The sequence below is a fragment of the Argiope bruennichi genome, chromosome 2 (genome assembly GCF_947563725.1).
Source record: "Argiope bruennichi chromosome 2, qqArgBrue1.1, whole genome shotgun sequence".
NCBI lineage: Eukaryota > Metazoa > Arthropoda > Arachnida > Araneae > Araneidae > Argiope > Argiope bruennichi.
In genome coordinates, this window is record NC_079152.1 from 115,801,308 (window position 1) to 115,824,877 (window position 23,570).

General features: G+C 29.8%; 1 protein-coding gene across 5 annotated transcripts in view; it reads left to right on the forward strand.

Moving 5' to 3' along the window:
- The window catches only part of LOC129956695 (amyloid beta A4 precursor protein-binding family B member 1-interacting protein-like), a 336,170-nt gene that overhangs the window by 202,259 nt on the left and 110,341 nt on the right, over window positions 1-23,570 (forward strand). Inside the window, exon 1 of one of the 5 annotated variants that reach the window (XM_056068646.1) lies at window positions 8,936-9,006. The exons of the other annotated variants lie outside the window; for them this stretch is intronic. Coding sequence (XP_055924621.1) covers window positions 8,968-9,006 — 39 coding nt within the window. The 5' untranslated portion in view covers window positions 8,936-8,967. Of the gene's footprint in view, window positions 1-8,935; window positions 9,007-23,570 lie in introns of those variants that run through there. 5 annotated transcript variants of the gene reach the window in all.

Here is a 23,570-nt window from a genome sequence, read left to right on the forward strand (position 1 = left end):
CTTTTTTTATGACAAAACTAAACCAAAATTTGACACGCAACTACAATTTTAGTAAGAGGAGCAAAGATCAAATTTCATTTATCCAAGTCGTTGCATTATTATTTTTTTTTTTTTTTATCTTGTGAGAACATCGTGTCGTTTTGGTTTGAAGTTTTTGAAGCCTTAAAATGCACAGGCAGAAAATTGGCGAATTATCGCTTTTGAGGTATCAATTTTTCCCTTTCAGGGTTATTAGAAAATGATAAAGAAGGTTCTCACAATTGGCGACTTATTGCCAACAAAAAGTTACAACTTGGCGCAAGTATTCGCCATCTACCTAATTCCCCGGTCTGGCCAATAAAGAGCACAGAGAAGAAAATGGAAATATATATATATATATATATATATATATATATAATTTTTCTATCTGGCAAAAAAAGCTTTGGAGTTCGCACGATTTTGAGATTAGGAGGAAAAAAAAAAAGACATCGCTTTTCTAAAAGTTCACAGTCACGTGATCATTCCAAACCAGTTTAAACCAGATTTTCTCAAAAAAAGTAAATAAAATAAAATAAAGATAAATGCTGGCCTCGAGAAATAAAATTTAGAACTCGATTGATTTTGAAATGATTAAAAATCATCGCTTTTCTAAATGTTGGTGATTGCGATTGAGTCATGTGAAAACATGATGTTTTTTCTGTGGGATTGATACCACCTGACCTAAAAAATGATCTTCTCACATGATAACTTCAAATTTCCGATAGCAGATTTCAATTTTTAAAATTGTCTTTAATTTCATTTTTTATTCATTTATTTTGCACCAGAATGTATACACCATCTGGTTATTAACCCTTACACGTATTTGATTCATAAACTAGTGATTATCTATTAGTCAGATGCTAAAATGTATATGAAATTTCATTTATTGGAGTTTCATCTATTTTTAAGTTATCGCATGTACATGCAGACGACAGTACAGATCGACCAACAGTCAACTCTTTGACAGATTTGTTTTTAAATCTGATGATACCGATCTGTACTTTAGATACTATTCTATCTGTATACTAAATTTCAGTTATCTAGTTCTTTACTATTTATAGTTATCGTGTTCACTTGTACTCGAACAGTCGACCAGACTGACAGACTTTCAATGAAAGGTTTTCGTTCAAAATTTGATAAAAATCTATAAATTTGAAGCGAGAACCGCGTCCGAAATTTCATCCATCTTAGTCTTGGTGTTTTTGAGTTTTTCACAGACAGACAAATATAGATTCAAAAATGTTTTTTTTTTTTTTTTTTTTTTTTTTCAAATTCGGGGATGTATAAAACGTAGAATTCAAATATTTTTTTCTAACAATAACGATACTTTCTTTTTATGTATTTCATATGCGAAAAAGTAAAAACTAAATAAAGATTGTGGTTAGACAATTATGAATGGTTTTGAAATTCAATTACCGAGGAGCGTCGTGATTCAACAAAATATTTGAATTTATTTTCTGGAAGTTGTTATTATTCTCTCATATGAGAGGTAAACAAAGTAAAAATATTCTAATCATCAAAACATTTTGATTGTGATTTTGATGAATTGCCATTTTTTAGACTTCTCTGGATCAGAAAAACAATCAGATTTTTTAATTATATCTAATATCTATAATATTAATAATTCAGCAAAGAAACGAAGAAAATTTAACATGTGGTTTTCACAATGAATTTGAAATTTTTATGAATATTTATTTTTCGTTGAAGAAAATTCGTTCTGCCTGTCTCTTTGAGCAGTTTTGAATGTAATATCTCAAAAATGTAACAAGCTAAATAGAAAAATGGCGGTTTGTAAAACCACGTGGACAAAAATTCTATAAGAGAAAATTATAGATTTTTTTTTTTTCAGATTTTTGATTTTATCAGTCTAAGAAGAGATGCCCAAAATTCCTCCTCGTTTTTTTTTTTTTTTTTTTGTTTTTGTTTTTTTTGTTTTTTTGCTATGTAATGAAGTATAACATTGTAATAATATGGAAAAGTCCAAATCAGACAAAAGATGTGTTTGCATGCTGATGAAAATTTAACTCAAGGAGGTCAAACGTGGTTATTTGTCAAAATCTCGAGTTCGAATTTTTTTGACGATTACTATACTTTCTCTATACTAATTATACGAGAAAGTAAAAAGTTAAACTGATTAGACGAGTGAAATCCAGTATCACTTTTTTTACGCAATGTACGAAATTTTTGATTAAATTGGTTTATGAGAAATGAAACTTTCTCTAAAGAGATCTGTGATTCTCTTTTATTATATGGCGAAACTTCTATGAAACGTGGCTGTAGAAAACAGAAGCTTTCTGATTATATTTAAAAGTTTCATCAAAACTTTCAATGGAAAAGATAAAATCTGATCAGAACTGTTTATCTCATTGTTTTCAAAAACATGCCAAAGAATCGAAAAAGCAATCAGAAACTTTCCAAAATTCGATTACCGTATATCAAAAAAGATATCCTTCACTTTTTAATGTTTTTTGGAAAATCCTAGTTCCTGTTCGATGGCCCCAAGATATATCGATGCAAACTTTTCCATTTCAAAATCTAGATTTCCTCATAATATATTACTTATACTATAAAACAATCTGCCTTTTTCGGCTTTATTGAGTGTAGGTGAATTGCTGGAAAAATAATCCAGATGTTTCTGTTTTGAGAATGAGAGTTGGGTGTTTTTTATAAACACTGAACAAGCGGAGAATGCGTTTCTCGTCTGTTTTCAGTGGCAAGCCATAAAAACGTTAATGCCTCGTTTCGTTGTGTTTTGTTTGTTTAAACTCGGGAGCAAAGTACCGTGAAATTGGATCAGGACTTCTGGCCATGTAGTAGTGGTTTGTGGACAGAATTGACTCGGGTCGAAAATCTGTTTATAAATAGAGGCTAGTGTACTTTAAGGCTAACAGAGGAAACAAAATGGGAATGTTTGCCATTAATTAATGTTGTATTCTTCCGGCTTAAAGACGCTGTTTACCTTGGTATTTTTATTTTGCTAAAAGATACACGCAGAAAGTGCGAGTCAAGATAGTTTTATGCGAAGTTTTGAAAAGTAACAGATCAGATTTTTAAAACATCCGTTTATTTACTTTTCTGGTCGTTTAATCTTTTAGCACTTAAAAATTTTGTTGCTCTTGTCTTCAGGGTAAAATGTTTTTGATGAAAAGTAGCTTACATGCATTCATTTCAGTGCAGACTTAAAAAAGTCTCAGGTTCACGTGACAATCACTGTTTTCTTACAGATGCCGAGTGATTATATATATTTTTTAATTCATGGCAACATATACATTGTATAAAGAGCGTACAAACATTTCTACTTTATTAAAAACATGAATCTGCTTCTTTTTCGTTTGCTATATTACATCTATGTGTGCGTGCGTGTGTGCCTGCATGGGTGCACGCCTTCTGTTATTGAATAATCTTTTAGCTTTTTAAGATTTTGCTTCATTTCTTTTCTTGTCAAATTATTTCTAACAGAAACAAATGAATGTATTCGTTTACTTCGAAGGAAAATAGACATGGTTCAATTAATACTGAAAGGCGTTGTATATTGATGCGTTTAAATCAATATTCAAAATACATGGAATACAATACGTTAAAATCAATTTACATCAATATTCACGTTTTAGAAGCCATGCAAATATTTATATTAAAAAAAATTAAGGAATATGTGTATACCTGTTGATGCAACGCTGGTTTGATTCCCGCTTCTATGAAAGATCTAACGTTTTTATGAACTTAGTGCAAATTCAATCTATATAGGATCAAAAGTTATCTCGTTTGGTATGGTGTCGAAGTATGCAGATGGAATGCTGCTTCAACTGCCATCGTCTGAGCATGATTTAAAATTACGAGCCCTATAATAATATGCCGATATAGTTTATAGTAGCTTCAGAATCAGACGTTCGTGTAATTAAATAAACTGCAAGGGAATTCGTGGGCGCTTAAAAGACAAAATAAACATAAAACTTACTTTATATCTTTATGAAGTCATATAACGCCCTTACGTGAATCACCGACCTCCACGAATGGCAATATTGGTACTAAGAGTTCCACAAACTAGACTCTATTACGACTAGACTCTGTCAGAGAAATCATATGCACCAAAGTTATAAATTCTTAAAAGGGACCATTAACCACCCCGTACTAATTATTATGTCCCACGGAATAAAGAGATAAAATTGACTGTCTTTGTCTCCTTACTCAAAGTGACTACGTCCACAAAAAATGGCGTACAACAAATTATTTGCTGGCAAAACACCCATTTGCCTTCATATTCGAAGTGACCATGGAAAGACCTATGTTCACATAAAATTGCGTACTATAAATTTTTTGCTGACAAAACACCTGTTTGTCTTCATATTTGAAGTGACCATGACAGGACCTACGTTCACATAAAATTGTATACAACAAATTATTTGCTGACAAAACACCCGTTTGTCTCCGTATTCGAAGTGACCATGGAAAGACTTACGTTCACATAAAATTGCGTACAACAAATTTTTTGCTGACAAAACACCCGTTTGTCTTCATATTCGAAGTGACCATGGGAAGACCTACGTTCACATAAAATTGCGTACTACACATTTTTTGCTGACAAAACACCTGTTTGTCTTCATATTTGAAGTGACCATGACAGGACCTACGTTCACATAAAATTGCATACAACAAATTATTTGCTGACAAAACATCCCCCTTTTTAATAATAAAATATACAACAATTCCTTCTAAGCAAGCGAAATGCCTTTCTTAAGCTAAGAACTTTTTCCTTCACGCCAGAGAGTCCCTGGCGCTCATCCCTCTCCATTATCCCCTCAAACATATGCAAATTCACTGCGAAGCTGTAAGTGCCAGTGGTGATTGTTTGAAGCCCATTTACATTTTATATACCGCGAAAATGAACGAGCCAGAACAGTAGAAGCTTCACAGCCGAGGTAGTGCAGCTAGTAAATATATTCTACCTCAGCAGCCTTTCCCCATGTCTCGTGTCAATTTAGGGAGGATACTTCAGCCATGGAAACACGTATTTGCTCCCGGGGGTCGGCCTAGCGAAAAGTAGTTTCGTTTATGGCCTCCGTGTTAGATTGGATGAAACGATGTCCTTAGCTTAGCACTCACTTTTCGATCTTGGCCGCATCAGTTTGCTTGTGACTTTGTTTTTTTGCTGTAGCAGGGAGTATTAGCTGTTGGAACTACATTTGATGTTGTACATCTTTGAATTTTAATGCGATTACTTTTTACGAGAACTTATTAGAAAAATTAGCCATAAATTTGCTTTAGATAGAATAAAATGTATGGTAAAGCCGTAATGTAATACTTAATTCATTATGGCTTACCTATAAAGTTGCCAGATTTTCCAAGTTAAATTCAAGACATTCGAGAACATGGATGAGCAGTTCTAAATGATAATGATGTACTATGGGGGTGTGATATATAATGCTGTGGTGGACAACTTAAATAAATAAGGAAATCCATAATAATCAAAAGTGTACTGTAAAATTTAAATTGTTAAAATGAAATAGAAAACAGGAAAAAGAAGGGGGGAAAAAACACTAACTGTGTTTTATTTCCATTTGCAATGTTTTTTTCTATATTTTATTTATCCGAGTCATATGAGGGTTATCATTTTAAAAGTTCCATAAAACCTCTGTGAAAAGGATTTTAGAAAAAAAAAAATGTTTTGTTTCGAGATCAGCTATTTACTTATAAAGAAAAATAGAGATTTTTTTTCGATTCAGAATAAATTGTCAAAAATATTTTGACTCTTATTTATACGACATATTTTATTCATAAAATGCGATAATTTTAGATTTAAAAAAAAACATTGTTGTGGAGTGATGATCATTATGATCCGTCCTGTGGAAGCAAGAGGACGTATGTTTTCAGGAACATTTCTTTAATGATCACATTTCACATACAACACACACACAAAACAAAACATGAAAGACAAGACAAGACATTAACGCGTGAACCTTTAACAGAACAGCATCTCATCTCATCTCATAATCGCAATGCACCATGGAATGCGTACCTAATCGGACATCGCCATCTATTATCAAAAGAGAAGATAGAGTAATGCAACTGCTATCTTTTCAATGCAAAAGAAACTACATTATAAAAATGCAATATTTTTCAACGCTTTTAAATTAATGAGACATAAAGCGTCGCACATGACGCTTAAATTTTCCTTTATCAACAGTTAGTATTCGATATAAATATATAAATTATTTGGGAGCCATTTTCTTCGTTCAGATTATTTGATATTAATAAGCAAAAAATGACTTAGAAAATTTATCATGGGAATTTTTTGAATGATTTTTTCATACAGTACACTCCCGATTATCCGCAGAATTGGGTGGCGCGGCCGCCGCGGATAACAAAAATCGTGGATAATCCGAAAAACGGGTATAGCAAAAGAGAAAACAGTCATTCCAACTTTGAAAAATCGTTTTATGTACAATAGAACGTAAAATAAACAGCAGGAAATATTTATTAATATTAATTAATTAATATTTTAGTATATCACTCAAAACTAAGCTAAAATGCATTTTGTTAATGAAAACAGAAAAGTGTTTTATACTTACGAGAGGCGTCAAGGATACACAGAAAAAGGAATACATATATACTGTTTTAATACTGTAATGTATTATGTAATTACAAAAGCATAACTGTAAAACTACACTTTTTTGAAGAAATCAGACATTTGTGTTTGCTTCTTGCTTTGGAAGCTTTTTCTCTTTGCTTAGAAGCAACAAAAAAACTTAGTGCGGCAGGCGCGGATAATCGGGAGTCTACTGTACCTACATTTGCCAAGGCTTCTCTAAAGTTTTCAAGTTCTTTATAGTCAGAAGAGAAAAGAAAGCTCCCTTCGGACGGTCGAAGCAGTGAGCTTTTTCTTATTATTTATCGCTAGAAACAATTATTTCTTAACTGTTATTTTCAGCTTTTAATTTTTAAGTTAATTATCATATATTCCAATTTTGGCTTTCGAAATCAATTAACTTGCTTCGTAGTTTTAATCGTGTATAATTTGTTGCCCTATGTTCCAATTCAGAATTAGCACACCATAGTCGCCTAAGTCATTCTTAATAATAAAAATAGTTGCCGATAAAACATTTACTAAGACTATAAAGTTAATTTTAAAAATGCAATGAAAGATAATTATACAAAATAACATTAAATCCAGACCACCCAGTTGAATTTACTGAAGACTAAACACAATAGGGGCCTTCCACAAATCACTTCGGGATAATTCAAATAATAAATTTAAAATATAATTTTTAGTTGTTAGTATCTTTTTATTTATTTATTTATTCATTCAATTTTTGTGTCACTATTAGCGTTTTTCGATTAAAAAGTGGAAAACCAAAAACAATATTTAAGAATCCATACTGTGGAAATAATACCTTCTGCAATTAATCTTAATCATTATATTCATTGAAAATTGCCTTTCCGCTATGGTACTATTTAAATTTTAAGTTGGCCTCATCATCTGACGAGGGCCTACAAATTGCCTAAAGAAATACTTTTGATAGCTGCAAAGCTATTTATTCAAATACTAATTTTTAAAATGTCTTAAGTTAGATGCTGTTAATTACACATATAGCCAGAATCCTGAATCTCGAATTTGGAGGTACCTGTGGAAAAAATTCGATATATGAAAATATACATTACAATTATTTCTTCGTTTCCTTATTAAGATTATTATTCCTTATTAGGTTTGGGGTAGGGAAAGAAGATTGTAAGAATGTAGATTGTTAATGATGTACTAAAAATTTATGCTGGCGTTAAAAAAAAAAAATCCTAAATTTTTATTTATTTTTGGACATAATTTCATCCAGTTTCTTACTAAGCCTAATTTCTCCTTTATTCTTAAAGATAGGAGAAATGCTCATAATAAGAAATCTAAACCTGAATGGAAGTTAAAGTAAAAATTCTTGTTCCAATTTTAGAAAGGGATTTGTGGCACAGAAGCAACGGATGAATGGCATGTAACTCAGCAGCAAATTATTTTTTCGCATTCAACTTTCCGGTCTTTCTGAATTTCAAATGTAGTCAACGAATGAATGAAGCAGTGTTTCATTCAATTTCTTCAATGAAAAATCAACGAAGCAGTGTTTCCTTATTTAATTTATGTTCTTTCTGATAAATAAAATCCATTTTACCCTTTTTCACAGGAAAAAGTATGTATAATATTTATGCGGAAGGTTTTTCGAAAAACAGAAAATTCATTCGATATATAGAAATTTCAATCGATATATAGTAGAAAATTCATTCGGGATATAGAATTTTTAATCAATATATAGAAAATTCATTCGGTATATAGAAATTTCAATTGATATATAGAAATTTTAATCGACATATGGAAAATTCATTCAATATATAGAAATTTTAATCGATATATAAAAAGTTCATTCGGTGCATAGAAATCTTTTCCAAAACAGTTCAAGATTCCGGAAGGAAAATATTTTTTTGTTTTTAATTTATGAAAGTTTAATATATACAATGTATCTCTTTAATCAACACACTCATTTATAGTGTCAGTCTTCTGAGGCCAAATAAAGCCATACGCCATACATAACAGCATACTGAACTACAATTTATTATCTGACATCGCCTACCTTATTTCATGAATTAAGCGAAATCGTTCTCTTATCATGTAATGAGAAGGTAAAAGCTGACCTGTCCGTTCGCAATAACACGTACACATGCTTGTCAAGAGAGAGAGGACGCACACCATCTGCTCCCCAACATTTTTTTATCTTGCCTTCATGGGGCAGGTGGTCGAACACCAGGTGCAAAGGAGGAATCGCTTGCGCCACTTACCAAACCTGAACCGGGTTTGTGCGCACGACTGGCACGTGGGGGACATCTTAACACACGCGATAACACGCACGCGATTCCCTTCATCTTGAGCTACTACAAGTTTCGAATCCCTGGCTAGCAGACGGTTTTGAAACTGAAGTGATGATGGCTCTTTTCTGGTGTTTGAATTGCGCAAGTGAAGTGAGTATTGCGTTATTTTTTTCCCCCTTTTGTTTCTAATTTACAATAATCAACAATGCTTTATTGGGGAAGAAAGTCATGGATACAAAAAATATGCGCATTAACTGTTGGTAATAAGGCATTGTTAACATCGTTAACAATGTATCGCTCCATTTCCTTAATTTGCTTATGTGTAGTAAAAACTTTGCTTCTGCTTTTTGAGGCAATAAAAATTGATTCAATGTATGTGTGTGTATATATATAATGTAAGTATGTGCTAAAATTTAATTGTTTTTCAATTTTTAGATATTTTAAAGTGATTCTCAATCCTTTAGAATTTGAAACCTACCTTTTGAATATTAATTTTATTCTATCATTTCCCTTAACAAATCCTCCTATTCGATTTTGCTAATATTTTCCCTTTTTCAATGAATTATAACATTTTGAATTATTCTTTTTAAATTATTAAATTACTAGCCGCCTTTGGCGACCAGCCGGTTCGCCCATCTTAATGTTCATTAAAATTTTAATAATTAAATATTTTATGCAATTCCTACTTTAATAACTTCTTCATCAAAATATTTTAAAACTTCAAATTTTGATATATAATTCACTCATAATATTATAAACGCCTTCAGTCACAACGTAATATGTATCTCTCTAATTTTCTGTTAGTTCCCTTAGAATTTATACTATAAATTAAAGTGGAAAGGATTAATCTGCAATTAATATAATAATATTTTTTACTGAAACAAAGTATTTTTTTGTAATATGATTACTGAAAAGAGTCACTGAGCGTTTAAACTTTATGGGCACTAAAGAATATCTTTCCTAATTTATGTAATATTTCAAGAATTTGTCAACAAAATATTCTCAGATTCATCATGACCAGAACGATTCATTAACAATGTTTAATTTTAAATGCATCAAACATTAAGAAAATAAAACGAATCGTTTAAAATAATCGGTCGAAAACAGGTTAAAAAAAACTACTTAAAAAACGATGTACTTAAAACTATAAGCGTATACAAAAAATATATAACTAACTTAAATACAATTTAATTACAAAAACATGCAACGAACCTAAAAATAATTTAAATCGAGTCCGCTTCCGTTGAAATGTAAACAATCATAATACAATGCGCATGCGTGAATTTTCAACGCCAGTTACGGAACGCAAATGCGTGATTTTTTCTACGCCAGTTGGGGTAACGCTATGCAGATTAGAAATTTTTAATTTCCTTTATTCTGTTTTATTTTAATTCAAAAGTACTTCAGAATGAATCTGAAAGATCGATTCATTAACAATGTTTAATTTTAAATGCATCAAACATTAAGAAAATAAATAGAATCGTTTCAAATAATCAGCCGAAAAATCTTAAGCCTAGCCTCATGACTGTTGGGGAAAAAAATTGAAGCCGTACTCATTTGGCGATTTGAAGATTTTTTTGGCGGGAAAGTTAGTTTTTAATTAATAATTAAAATTCTAATTAAAAATTCAAAAAAAGGGCTATCCTATCTTTTAAGTTAGATCAAACTGCACACGGTGTGAAAATTTGATTAAAATCGGTTAAGTAGTTTAGGAGTCCATCGCGGACAAACAACGTGACACGTAATTTATATATATTAAGATTTCTTGTTCTACTTTTGTAGCTAATTTATACTTATCTACTTTTTTGATTACTTTTTTTTTCTCTTAAAAGAAGTTGGGAACCACAGTGGCTTGATAGTAAGGTTGCAGCTTTTACATCATTGTAACGCGGGTTTTGAACACGATTTATCGTGGACCAAGTATATAATAAATCTGGCGCATCAAGAGACTTCTAACTCTCACATTAGTGTGGTGCAAAAATTTGTGCTAGGGGTAACTTCAATTACTGAGGTTGATCAAATTAAAGAGAATTAATTCTGATTTTAACTTTCATTTTCATTTTTTCAAAATTATTTATTTAATCACACCTTTATAATTCTTCATTTCATTTCACTCAAAAGGTATAAATATCAGATTTTAAAATCTCTCTGTTAAGGATGTTGGCGCATAAAACTGAAAGGCTCGATATCCTAAATCTAATAACATTTTAAGGGAATTATTTTTATCAAATAATTAGAAACCTAAAATATTTTTGTTTTAATCGTTTGAGTTAAACAAAGTTGATCTTAAAAGTTGAATTTAACAATCAGCAAATTTGAAGAATATTTTTCCCCCTGCCAAGTTTACTTTATGGGGAAACAGTGAACAATTTAAATTTTGCTTTTAATTTTACTGGAAATCTAATCATATCATGAAGGATTACGGTTGCAGTTTTTAATCTTTGAATAGACTATAATGACCAATATTGCATTCCAAAAAAACGGTTAACATTAGATATCCAAAGGAAACAATAACTGTCAAATTTATAGTTTTATACACAGTTACAGTTAATATAAAATAGAAAGAAAAATGCCTTTGAAATAAATTAATCTGTTTATCTGTTACATTAAGAAACTTTTAAAAATCAACCGCGTAATTTCGGTACAATTTATGAGAAAGTAAAAAATTGTTATTACATTGCTATCTTTTTTTTTGTAACTTTTTTGCATATTAATTTTCAAATCCGTCCCATACTGCTATTTCTTAGTAAATTGCTTATCTCAGTCGATTTAAATTTTATATGGTTATGACAGGCTGCGAATAAAAATTAGTGTTATGGTAGTATGTAGATTATTATGATCTGTGCAGGAAGCAACAGGACGAATGTTTTTAGGAACATTTCTTTTAATAATCACATTCACACACTAAACAAGCACAAATACAAAGACAAGACATTCACGCGCGCGGCTTCACAGTTCAGCGTCATATCTCATTCTAATTACAATCGCAATGCACTATGGGATGACATATGGGATGGCCTAATCAGGTATCACCATCTAGTATTCAAAAGAAAAGATAAGGGTAATGCAACTGCTACAGTGTATTTTATTAAGTGTTGCCGTTTTCTATTTTGTAGTGAATGCGTCATAGTGTAATAGACACTCTAAAAGAATATAAAAGCATTATAATAAATGTATTGCATCTGAATCCCATTACTTATATACATTAGGGTTAGTGGTACCTTATATTCTTCAAACATTCACTCTTGTAGATCTACATTCTAGATTGTACGCTTCCAATGTTCTACGAGCATTCCTTTGTATAGAAAATGTCTTTGTCGTAAAATACTGTTCGTTCACGAATTCGAAAACTCTTCTCGCTTTTGCGCATGCTTCAAAAGGCGTTTATTTAGTCAAAATAGGGGGAGGAAGGAAATATAAAGGGAGGAGATGTTCACATTTAACATTGTTGAACTCGGATAATTTGCGGACTTCTGTAACTGCAGGTAACTTGTAATATTGCCGGTAAAAGCACTAATCCACAATAAAATACTTTAGAACAATTTTTATTTGCTGTGAGAGACCTAATTATTAAATTCTGGTGAATAAGAAAAAGATTTCTATTCTTAAAATTTGATCATTCATTTTTTTACAAAATAATAATTTTTTATGTTAAAAAATTTCTTTTTTTTTATTTGTTATTGAATTTTTTGATAACAATTTTAAATTAACAACGCTAGATAATCTCGATCCCATTTAATGATATATAAACTATTCTTTGAAAGCTTTTGAACTCCTGAAAGTTTTTTTGCCACTTGAACTAGCCATATAAGCAATCGATATGTAACTTTGAGTTAAAATAAAATAGTACTGTCAGAAACACACTAACATGCGGAAAAGTTTCTGTTGGGGCCGAATTCAAGGTCAAAGAATGCCGAAGAATTCCGGAAATACGCTCATCTTTCCGCACCTCACTCATAGGCGAAGTAGAATCATCGAAAAGTGGTAGTCTCGGGATTCTGAAACGAACATTATCTTAGTAAAATTCAATAAAACGAGAACGATTAAATTCTTGTTAACAGCGAGAATGTAAATAGACAATTTACAACATAAGTATTTTGTGATAATTAGCGAACACAGTAATAAAAAAAATTGTCTATAACTGTCTGCTATCCGTGTTTTTTCAGATATTGGAACCATCAAAATCTAAAATATTATTAATTATGTTAATAAAAAAACGAAAGTGTCAATATTATTTTATATAGATTTTTTTTCTCTCGGGTCCTTTTTTAATATGGATCCATTCTAATTTAAAACACGCTCAGAAACAGAACAGTTAATATATAAATATCGTTTTGTGGTGGTATGTAGATTATTATGACCCATGCATGAAGCAACAGGACGAATGTTTTTAGGAACATTTCTTTTAATATTCACATTCACACACTGAAAAAACACAAAGACAAGACATTCAAAATGAGATGTGATGCTGAACTGTGAAGCCGCGAGCGTGAATGTCTTGTCTTTGTATTTGTGTTTGTTTAGTGTGTGAATGTGATTATTAAAATGTTCCTATACTCTGTTTCACCCTAACTTGGCAGTATTGTAAAAGGTAGAAAATGTGACGCTCCGCGTTGAGGAAGAGCTCCCCATCAATTCCGACTTTAAAATAGTTAAAATGCGCAGAAATTTATCAAATAATATCATAAATTACAGAAATCCTTTTTTTATCAGTATGTATTTAAAATTATTCTCAAGTTAGAAGTGCTTATCTGTTAATTTGTTTGTAAATAAAGCGAACGAATAAAGCTAAAAGATTGACATAATGAATTCCACTTTGGCTAGAACCGGTCTTCAAGGTCAAATATTTGGCGCGTTTTTCTTTTACGTCTCCGTTAACTCAGCTTCATTCAGTTCGCAACCGTTATAATCTTTCGTACTTTTTTATTCTCGCTTTTTTACCAGCTGATATTTTTGATACTATTAATCACATTAGTAGTTATTAGTTTTGATTGTTGAATATTTATTCGATTCGTTATTTTTATTCACTTCTAAAATGTCTGAAAAAGAGAAAGTGTTATCACCGACTACGCTGTGCACACCTTCAAGACGAGTGAAACCAACAATAAGTGCAGCATGCAGAAACATATTAAACGTTTATTCTCGACTCCGAGAAAACCCTCAAGATTCTATCAATCAAATCGTCGATAAAGTTTCGCACCTTACAGGTGTTTCGCAATGAACAGTTTTCCTTTTGAAAAAAGAAATAAAGGCATCCAGTTCTTTAAGTACCCCTGGAAAGAAATGATCAGGCTCAGTAGGTAAACATTCAGGTCTTGTAAAATAGGATGATTTTACAATATCCTGTATTTGACGAAAAATCCATGCATATTTTCGTAGAAATGAGATCCCAACATTAGATAAAGTTTTAAAAGATGTGAACGATTACACAGATATCTTTTCGAAAAACATTAGCCGAACTACGCTTTACCGAATATTGAAAGATTTAGGGTTTTCTTTTGAGAAACGATGAAACGAAATGAAATAACATTAATGTTTTATTAAAATAATGTATCGATAATATTGAAAAAATAAGGAAAATAAGGAAACAATTAATTCTGCGATAAAGTGATAATATAATAAAGTAAATCAATATTTACTATTTGGCGAAAAATTTGCTAAAATTGATAAAGTTTCGCCAGCGATCTACATTTCTAGTAACTTTGTACTTTAAAGTAACCCAGTTCCCCTGACAGTGACTGTGATTCGGCAAGCCTAGAATATACACTACTGCCAAGTTAGGGTGAAACAGAGTATAAAAACATTCGTCCTGTTGCTTCCTGCACGGATCATAATAATCTACATTCCACCACATTGGCGCCCAACGGAAAAGAATTTGTGAGGAAACGAAAGTGACGTCGTCCCGACCATCACAAGAAAAGTTTCCCGCCACCGTATTCCTTTATTTTAACATATTTGAATTGAGATTCAGTATATAATGATTTTACTGAAATTCAGTATGCAACGCATTCAAATGTTAATTGCTGCAATATCACATTGCAACTACGTGTGTGAAAATTATTAGAAAATTAACTAAAATATAAATACAGCATTTTTTTTTGTACCTTGCTTTTATCTTTATAACTTATTTCAATTATAATACGTATTATACTTTAAAAACGATTATTTAGCTCATTTCCCTCATATTGTGAAATCGTTTCGCAGGTGTAGAATATATTCATTAATATAATGAGAACACCGAGTGATACTTATTTTAATTATTTGTTTGTTTATTTTGACCATGAAAATAAAAATAAATTGACAACCAGCCGACCGGATGTGAAGGGGTTAGCTCATTCGGGATATTATCGCTCCATTTAGCTAATTAGAGAAACCCAGGAAGTACAGTCGCATTGGTATTCTAAGCGAAAAACGGCATTCGTTCGGTTCGAAAGTGGTCAAGAACAAAAAAGCCCTTCGAGGAATCATTTCTTTCTTGCTTTCTCTCGTAACACGCAACAACTCAGCTCAACTTCCGTTCTGTTGAATTCCGATTCATTTTTGCTGATGATGATGCGTCGCAAGGACGAATGGCGTCCATCTCAATTCAAGAACAAAAGCAAGAACAAAAAAAATTATCCTGCGACCTTGACTGCTAATTATACTTACGTCCTCTGAAACTGATGGACGAATTTTTTTTAATTTTTTGTTATCTCAGAACGTGCTAAAGAACCATGAGGTAATTTTTTTCACCCTCCAGTGAAAAGGTTTGTTGTTGCTGTTGTTGTTCAGCTGCTCCTGTTCGAAAACATTCTGTCAACCTGAAAGCTTTCGTACTGATATTCTTTCCGCCTCAGGTCAGGAGGTTCACGACCGTGTAGGTCAAGTTGCGTTTTCGTTTTGAAATAAATATTAATTTTTATTTTCTTAAACAGTGTAGCATCGGAAATGAGCTAGATGAATGAGGTATATTATTAGGTATAATTCATTCGGAACGTAAGGATTATAATACGTTCATTCTAATTACTTGTTAACCAATCATCAGTTTCAGATACGTTTTTATAGAAAAATAATAAGTCTTTCTGGAGATATAAATATACAATATTAAAATATTTTATACTATCTTACTATTTTTATATACATTTAATAGCAATAATACGTTTCTCTTGCTTGGATGACGTAATAAATTCAATTCTTGATATTTATTCTTTTTCAAGTACAATAATATTATTTATTTAACATAATAATGTTTATAAGCTGGCATTATATATGTAAATTGCAACGTGCGTGATGAAAAAATCGTTCAAAATGCTCTGAAGAACAGGTCGCTGGACCTAGAGCAATCAAAATTGGCACTTAATTAATTTTAGAGTAGTAAGTATTCACAAAGAAAAAAACATTTTAAATTTTTTTATTTATTTAAAAATTTATAATATTGTACGATTTTCTTACAGTAATATCGAAGCATATTATTACACAAAAAGCGTTTTTAAGCCAATTCTTACTTAAAAATTAAGCTTTTCTATGGTTCCTAATCTCTTTTCTTAGCTCTAATTTTAATAAACCTTTAAAAATGATTTTCAATAAGGTTTATAAGACTACTGGCTATTTATTTTTTTTTGCTATCAGATTTATCTTCAAGCGTACTCATGAGTATGAAATACGCTTAACAGCAATAAATAATATTTGAAATTCATTTCAAAAATGAAATATGTAGTAAAATAAGCTTAAAATATTTTTAGAAATGAAAAAAATATATATATATGGCAAAAAGTTGGTGTCATTGAAGAGGAATTCTTTGAATTTTAAAATAATGTAAAAATCTTTCATGTTTTGTAACACTTTCAGAAGCTGTCGCTCTAGAATTTAACTTAAAATTACAAAAAAAAAAAAAAAAAAAAAAAAAATCCCTGCGATGCACATTTCGATCCTCCAAAGTACCAATTTTGATTGCTGAAACGGTTTGATCTGTAGAACTGTTGAGTGCTAACACATTCACCTTTACTATTAGTAGAGGTAGAAAAGTTCAGTTAATAAAATTAGACTACTGTTATATCAAACGAGAAAATACAACTTTTAATTATTGACAAAGATTATTATAATTTTGCTATTCCGCTGCCCGAACTTAGAAAACCTGCAAATTACAACAAAATTATACATATTGGATAAAAGCTTTTTTTCAATTAACAGTCATCGTTTGGAGTCATCGAAATAAGTATAACAAGTAATATATAAAAACAATTTTAAGTAAATTCCTACTTGGGTCAACAAAAAAAAAATTATTTTAGTTACTTTTTATTAAATAATTACAATTAATATAAATATATATATATATATATATATATATATATATATATATATATATATATATATATATATATATATATATATATGACAGAATTACAATATTAAGTGGCAAAATAGAGCTTGGCGGCATGGCGACGGATTTGGCGACTTTGGCGACCATTACTGGACCAATTAAATTAATTAATTAATATTTGAAAAAAACTATATTAACATCAAGTGTCATCCACTACAAGTTTAAAAAAAACGTATTTGAACTTGAGTGGATGAATAAAAAGTATTTTATTAACGATTGAAAATTTGAACAAGATATATATATATAGAGTGAGCTAATAGTAGGAATTGAAAAATAGAATCAATGTATTCGTCATATGGAAAGAGAGTAATAGAAACTGCCGAGAAGTTACATCGAACAAAAAGCAACGGAAACCGATTCTCCCTAAAAAGTTCTAAATCACTTGTCACCAAAATATATGCATATTTTCACTGCTAGAGCGAATACATTTAAAAACTGAAAAGTATTGCCTTTTTTTCTATTACCTTTTTGTTACCCGTAAAACAGCGTATCTTTTTTCTTGATCCAGCTGCAAAATAAAATTGAAAAAGAAAGCAAAAGTTAGAAAAAGGAAACTTCGGAGCGTTGTGATGGATTTATGAGTATTACTCGAAAAGCATGTGAAAGTACAAATGGCTTTTCTGCTGGAAAGGATGAAAGGATTTTCTACTTCTTTTGAAATGTTTATTTTCATCTTTTCCTTCTCTGTGTGCATCTTCTCATGCATAATAATAATACTCAGAGAGGATGGATAATCATGATGTAAAATTTTATGTTATTTATGAAGGATCTTTGTATTGCTTTATTTGCATTTTCAAATGCGAACAACGTGACTTTCTTTGCTTTTATTTGTTATTTTTTACTTGTAGAGTTATTTGTTTTTGAAAGATATAGCAGTTTTATTGGTTTCACCGTATTTTTAATCATATAGATGTCAATATTTATTTATCTTTGACATTGTAATCTAAATAAGTATAGTTTTTTTTATTAATTATTAACTTTTTTGCCATTTTGCCTTCTTTATTCACTTCGTACTTAGTTATAGAGAAGGTATAATAATCGCCAAACAATCCGAACTCGAAAATTTGATGAATCTCCGCGTTTTAGATCACCCTGAGTTCCAAAAACACATTTTTAGAAAATGTCTGTGACAAAAATAGCTAAAAAACGATTTGAACTAAATGGTGAACATTTGGTACACGGTCTTTGCATCAAATTTGAAGATTTCTATCAAATTTTGAGTAAAATCTGTTCAAAGGAAATCCGTCCGTCCGGCTGTTCGAATACAATTTAACACGATAACTACAAATCGAAAAGAGCTAGATAGATAATATAGACACCTATTACAGTTTTAGCCAAATACAACAACGGGTTGATTGTCTGTCAATTTATACTTATAAAAACAAATAAACGCGATAATTAAAAAAACGCAATGACTTAAATATATCAAATTTGGTATGAGAATTTGTAACTACAAGTGCAATTTCGCTTCAAATTTTTGTTTCAGCAATTTGTTGTCAAATTTTCGTTGAATTTGCCTTTGTGGGACATGCCTAAAACACAAATTTGATTTTTGGATATTAATGCATGCCAGGGATTAATCGCCAAATAATTCGCAATTCGAAACACGATAGTTTCAGTAAAAATGCTAAATTCACGTCAAAAGTTAATATTTTGTAACTATTGTATGCCAATACCATGTAAGGCGTTCTCTGGCGTGACAAATTTATTAGAGAGTATGCGAGAAAGTTTTGGGGAGACCTCCCCCGCTGGTTTATTTATGTGACTACCAGGAATACTCAATTATTTTATGAAAGATATTAGATACAAATAATATTTTTTCAAAATTTTAAGTCAATTCGCAAGCATTGAACTCGCATTCTTCACCTTCACGTGAAAAATACTGTAATCCTTGTATTTTGCAGATTCAGCTACTGACTGTTGATTTCAAGTTTCATTACAAACTGCAAAAACTCTATTTAAAGTATTAAAAACTAATTTAATTTAATTAATTAATTAATATTTGAAAAAACTGCATTAACATCAAGTGTCATCCACTATAAGTTTAAAAAACGTATTTGAACTTGAGTGAATGAATAAAAAATATTTCATTAATGACTGAAAATTTGAACAAGATATATAAATATATATATAAGGAGAATGTGAATAAATAGCAGGAATTGAAAAACAATACCTATAATACTAAATTTGGGCATTTTTAAAGCCCTTTGAATTTAATAACTTATTAGAATACCGAATTTAATAGAATTATGTTAGCATGGTGCACGCCAAATGCATTACTTGAGTTACACTTTGGAATTAGGCGCAGGACGTCAAGTTAAGAGTTAGGACATATTCATTTAGATGCTAAATGACATGAGCATCTATATTTATCATGTGACTGGGAAATCTCGTAAAGGGTCTCTATTGTGACTAACTCAATTTCTTGTCAGCTGTTCTAAGGTTCAAAATTAGATGGCCCACATCAAAATATATGTCCTCGTGTTACCTGAAAACGGGACATTACGGTAACGAAATTGAACTAAATTTGTAATATAGTTAGTGAACACATGGCATTGCGAATATGAAACGTTTCTAATCGTCCGTTAGTTTTCTGTTTTAAGAACTAAAAATAGTCCTCGTGTTCCTTTAAAACGATACATCAATATTATTAAATTGAACGTAATAAATTTGTGTTTACCATTAGGATTAATGGCGACATGCCATCGCGCATTTCGCCCCATTTTCTATTATACAGAAACACCAATAATTAAGTTCCTTAGTTTTCTATTTTAAAATTACATATTTATTTATTTTTAACGCATGTGTGTTAACTTCATTTCTTTGGCTATAAAAATCTACTAGTTTATTAATTTTAATCTTGATTGTGAGGGGGGGGGGTATACTGATAATGCAAATAATTTATTTTTTTATTTTGTACATTTCAATTAGTCAGAGATTTTTTATAAGCTTCCAGGAAGATGATATACTATATGAGGAAGAAACTTTAGAAGAAAAATAAGAGAATAACATTTCCTTGCTATTTTTACTCCTATAAATCAAAGAAAAAAGTTTTTAAAAAATTCTAAAAATACACCATTAATGTTTGTGAAAACGAATATTATTAATATCTTTTAAGAAAGAACTAAAAATATAACAGATTATATTTGCCATAGAGTAATTATTTTTAATAAATGATTCGTTTGAATTTTTCAGAAATAACAGAGTTTTTGCCCACTAGATTTAAACCCATTATTTATAAATTTTTTTACTCTGTATTTCTATTAAGCGTTTTATTTTATTTATTTTCAAATAGAGAAAACCCAATTATTCATTTAAAATGCCATATTATAATAGAAAAAATACGGCCAAACTTAAAAATAAATTGAAGAAAGGTCGAAATTTGAATTTATTGAATGAAAACGATTATTTAATTGAAAACGACATTTACACAATTGCCATTTTAATTCAAAAATTATTCCGTAAAATAAACTATAAAATTTTTCTGTTAAATGATTTATAATAAAATTTAGAACCCTGTCTGCATTAAATGAAATAGCGTGAACAAAGTATCTCATCAGAAAATATTTCTTATTAGTTATATTATTTTGTAACTAATTATCATACATGAAAAATAATTCCATTCTTATATAAATGAATGCGATTTAAAAAAAAGAATTTACCTTTGATTCGTATAAATTAAAGTAATGTGGTAAATGACAAAGAGATATTTAAAATTTTCAAAAATGTTCCTTTTTTTAGCTACGATGTTATTTATTTATACAGCTAAAATCAAATACAAACCATTGTATCTATTTAATATTTTTATTAAAATCCCCTCGCCCCAAAAATTTTATTAACATTCCAAGATTGCATATTTTTAGGAGGAAAGGGTTAGAAAAAAAGTAAAAGGAATGATGATAATGAAATTAGTTTATCAATGTTTCTGCGAGTATTTTGCTGTTACGTTAAAAGGCAGGAATATAAATCACCTTTGATGAATTTTGACATTCAAACATGAAGGAAGCCAGTCATTGTTGAATAATGTATGCATTACAAAAATAACAGATTTAAAAAAATAATTTTAAAACTTTTATAAAAATAATACCAAGTAAAAATTTCTAAGACCAAAAGCTTTGAAAATAAACCTTACAAAAATCAGTATGGCAGTCTTACTACTCAAAAATGTTTTGAATTAATCTAACGAATTAAATTAAACTCTCACTATTACTTTCTAATTTCGTTTTTTCAATTTTCCTTACACAATTCGAAAGTCTGTGAACACTCTAAATGTATTCTTAATGAGAAAGAAAAATAATTTCCTTGTTCACTTCTTTTTTTTAAAAAAAGTTCTGTTTGTAAAAACACTTATGTTGAGTTTTTTAGTGAATTGAAAAGGCTCGAAAAAATCTTAAAACTCTTATTTTAGAAATAAATTATATTTTACTGTTAGAAAAAAAAAGTGCCATAGTGATTCAAAATAAAAATGGCGGTATATTGAACAGTTTCTTAAACTGCAGTGATGCTTTTTGCTTCCTAAAGAAAATCAATTTTGACGTATCGCTTTCTAGTATTCTGTTTTTCTTCCACTCGAAAAAACGGGGAATAAATTGATTTCTATCTCCATTTATTATTTTTATTTTTTTGAATTTTATTATTCTTTTACTTAGCGGCATTGTTTTTTATTTCAAAAGAATTAAGTTTGAAAGCGACAAAAAGAATTTTCCTTTTCTCCTCATTTTATAACGGAAAGTTCTAAATAACGAAAGACATTCGCCACATTTCGGTCGAATTTAAGCTTTCCAGTCGCGGACTCTGTATATTTGTTGAGTTTTGATGTTGCTTTTTCTTTATATTTTCCGATTTTAATTCCTGTCGCTTTCGTATAATAAATGGCGGTAGTTTATAATTTTAAATAGTTTTTGTATCATTTTGTAATTTGAAACCTACGAAAACAGTTATTAGTTCTAACATGAGCAAATGAGAACCTGATACAACTCTAATAAAAATGAAAAAAAAAAAAAAAATCTCGAAAATTTCCTTTTATTTATGCATTTTTACATCCATTTGACTAAGAAAATCTTTTTAAAATTTTAATCTTTATCTTAGGGGGTCGTCTACATGTTAAGTGTACAATTATTTTAAAGTTATCAATCATAATACTCCCTTCCATAATAATATTTCAAAATTATATGAAAATTGTTGAAAACGCCAGAATTGATTTTATGTAATGGTTTTAGTGAATCCACAGTTTAGAAACTGTTTACGAAATGAAACTTGCAATATTTAATTAAAGCATTTTATTAACATTCAATTAATATTTCATTAAAATTTTAATATTTATGTATATAACTCAAAGGGAATTCTCTTCTATTTTTTCAATAATTTGGTTTAGTATTCGGATTATCACTTGTACAATTTTTAATTTTTCTAGAGTAAATATTTTAAAATTTGTATGAATGAGAATCAGCGATGCTGAAAAAAGTAATAAAAATATATCATTTTCAACTCATATCTTTAATAAAAATTAATCAATTTAAAACATTAAATGTTTAAAAATTTCTTATTGAAACCTTTTTTTACGTCAAACGACTTTTTTTATGAAAGGTTTTTATTACTTTAAAATGTATGAGGGGGAAAAAATGTTTATTAACCAATTACTGTTCTTTCAGAAATTACTTTAAAAAATTCGAAATGGTAAAAATGTGTTATGCTGTTTAGGATTAAAATAAATATTGATTCATTTTCTGCTGAAACATTGATACATTATAACAAGAATCAATTTGGAAAGTGATTTTAAATATTTATGCAACACTTCGTTCTCAAACATAACGTTTCTGCTCTATTAAATTTGCCATATCAGAAAAATATACAGTTAACGTAAGGGACCATCTAATAATTTACAGAATGCGATTGTTCTCTTTAAAAGGTAAAAAGAAACTTCATTTGGTTTTCTTTTAAAATACAGATTGTAATAAACTCGCAAGTTATACGGTTAAAAATTCATGCATCTTCTACTTTGAATAAGTTCCGCGTATCAAGTATATTCATTCATACAATACACTTATTTTTAACCTTGTTACACAAAATTGGACAGTTATTGCGTTTCAGCTCATTATTACAAAAAAAAAAAAACGGATGAAATAAAATATATGGAAAGAACATTTTTGCCATGTTATAAAGTTTACAAGAAATAAATGTTATATAAAGAAACCGATAATGAGAGTTTTTTTTATTATGTATTTTTTTTATTATGGAGTAGATTTCATTAAATCGTTAATGTAGTGAGTGAATTAATTGTTAATGGTGTAATCGTGCATTTTGAAGCAGGGAAAAAGAGCAACATAAGACAAAGGTATATTAGAAACTAGTCGCC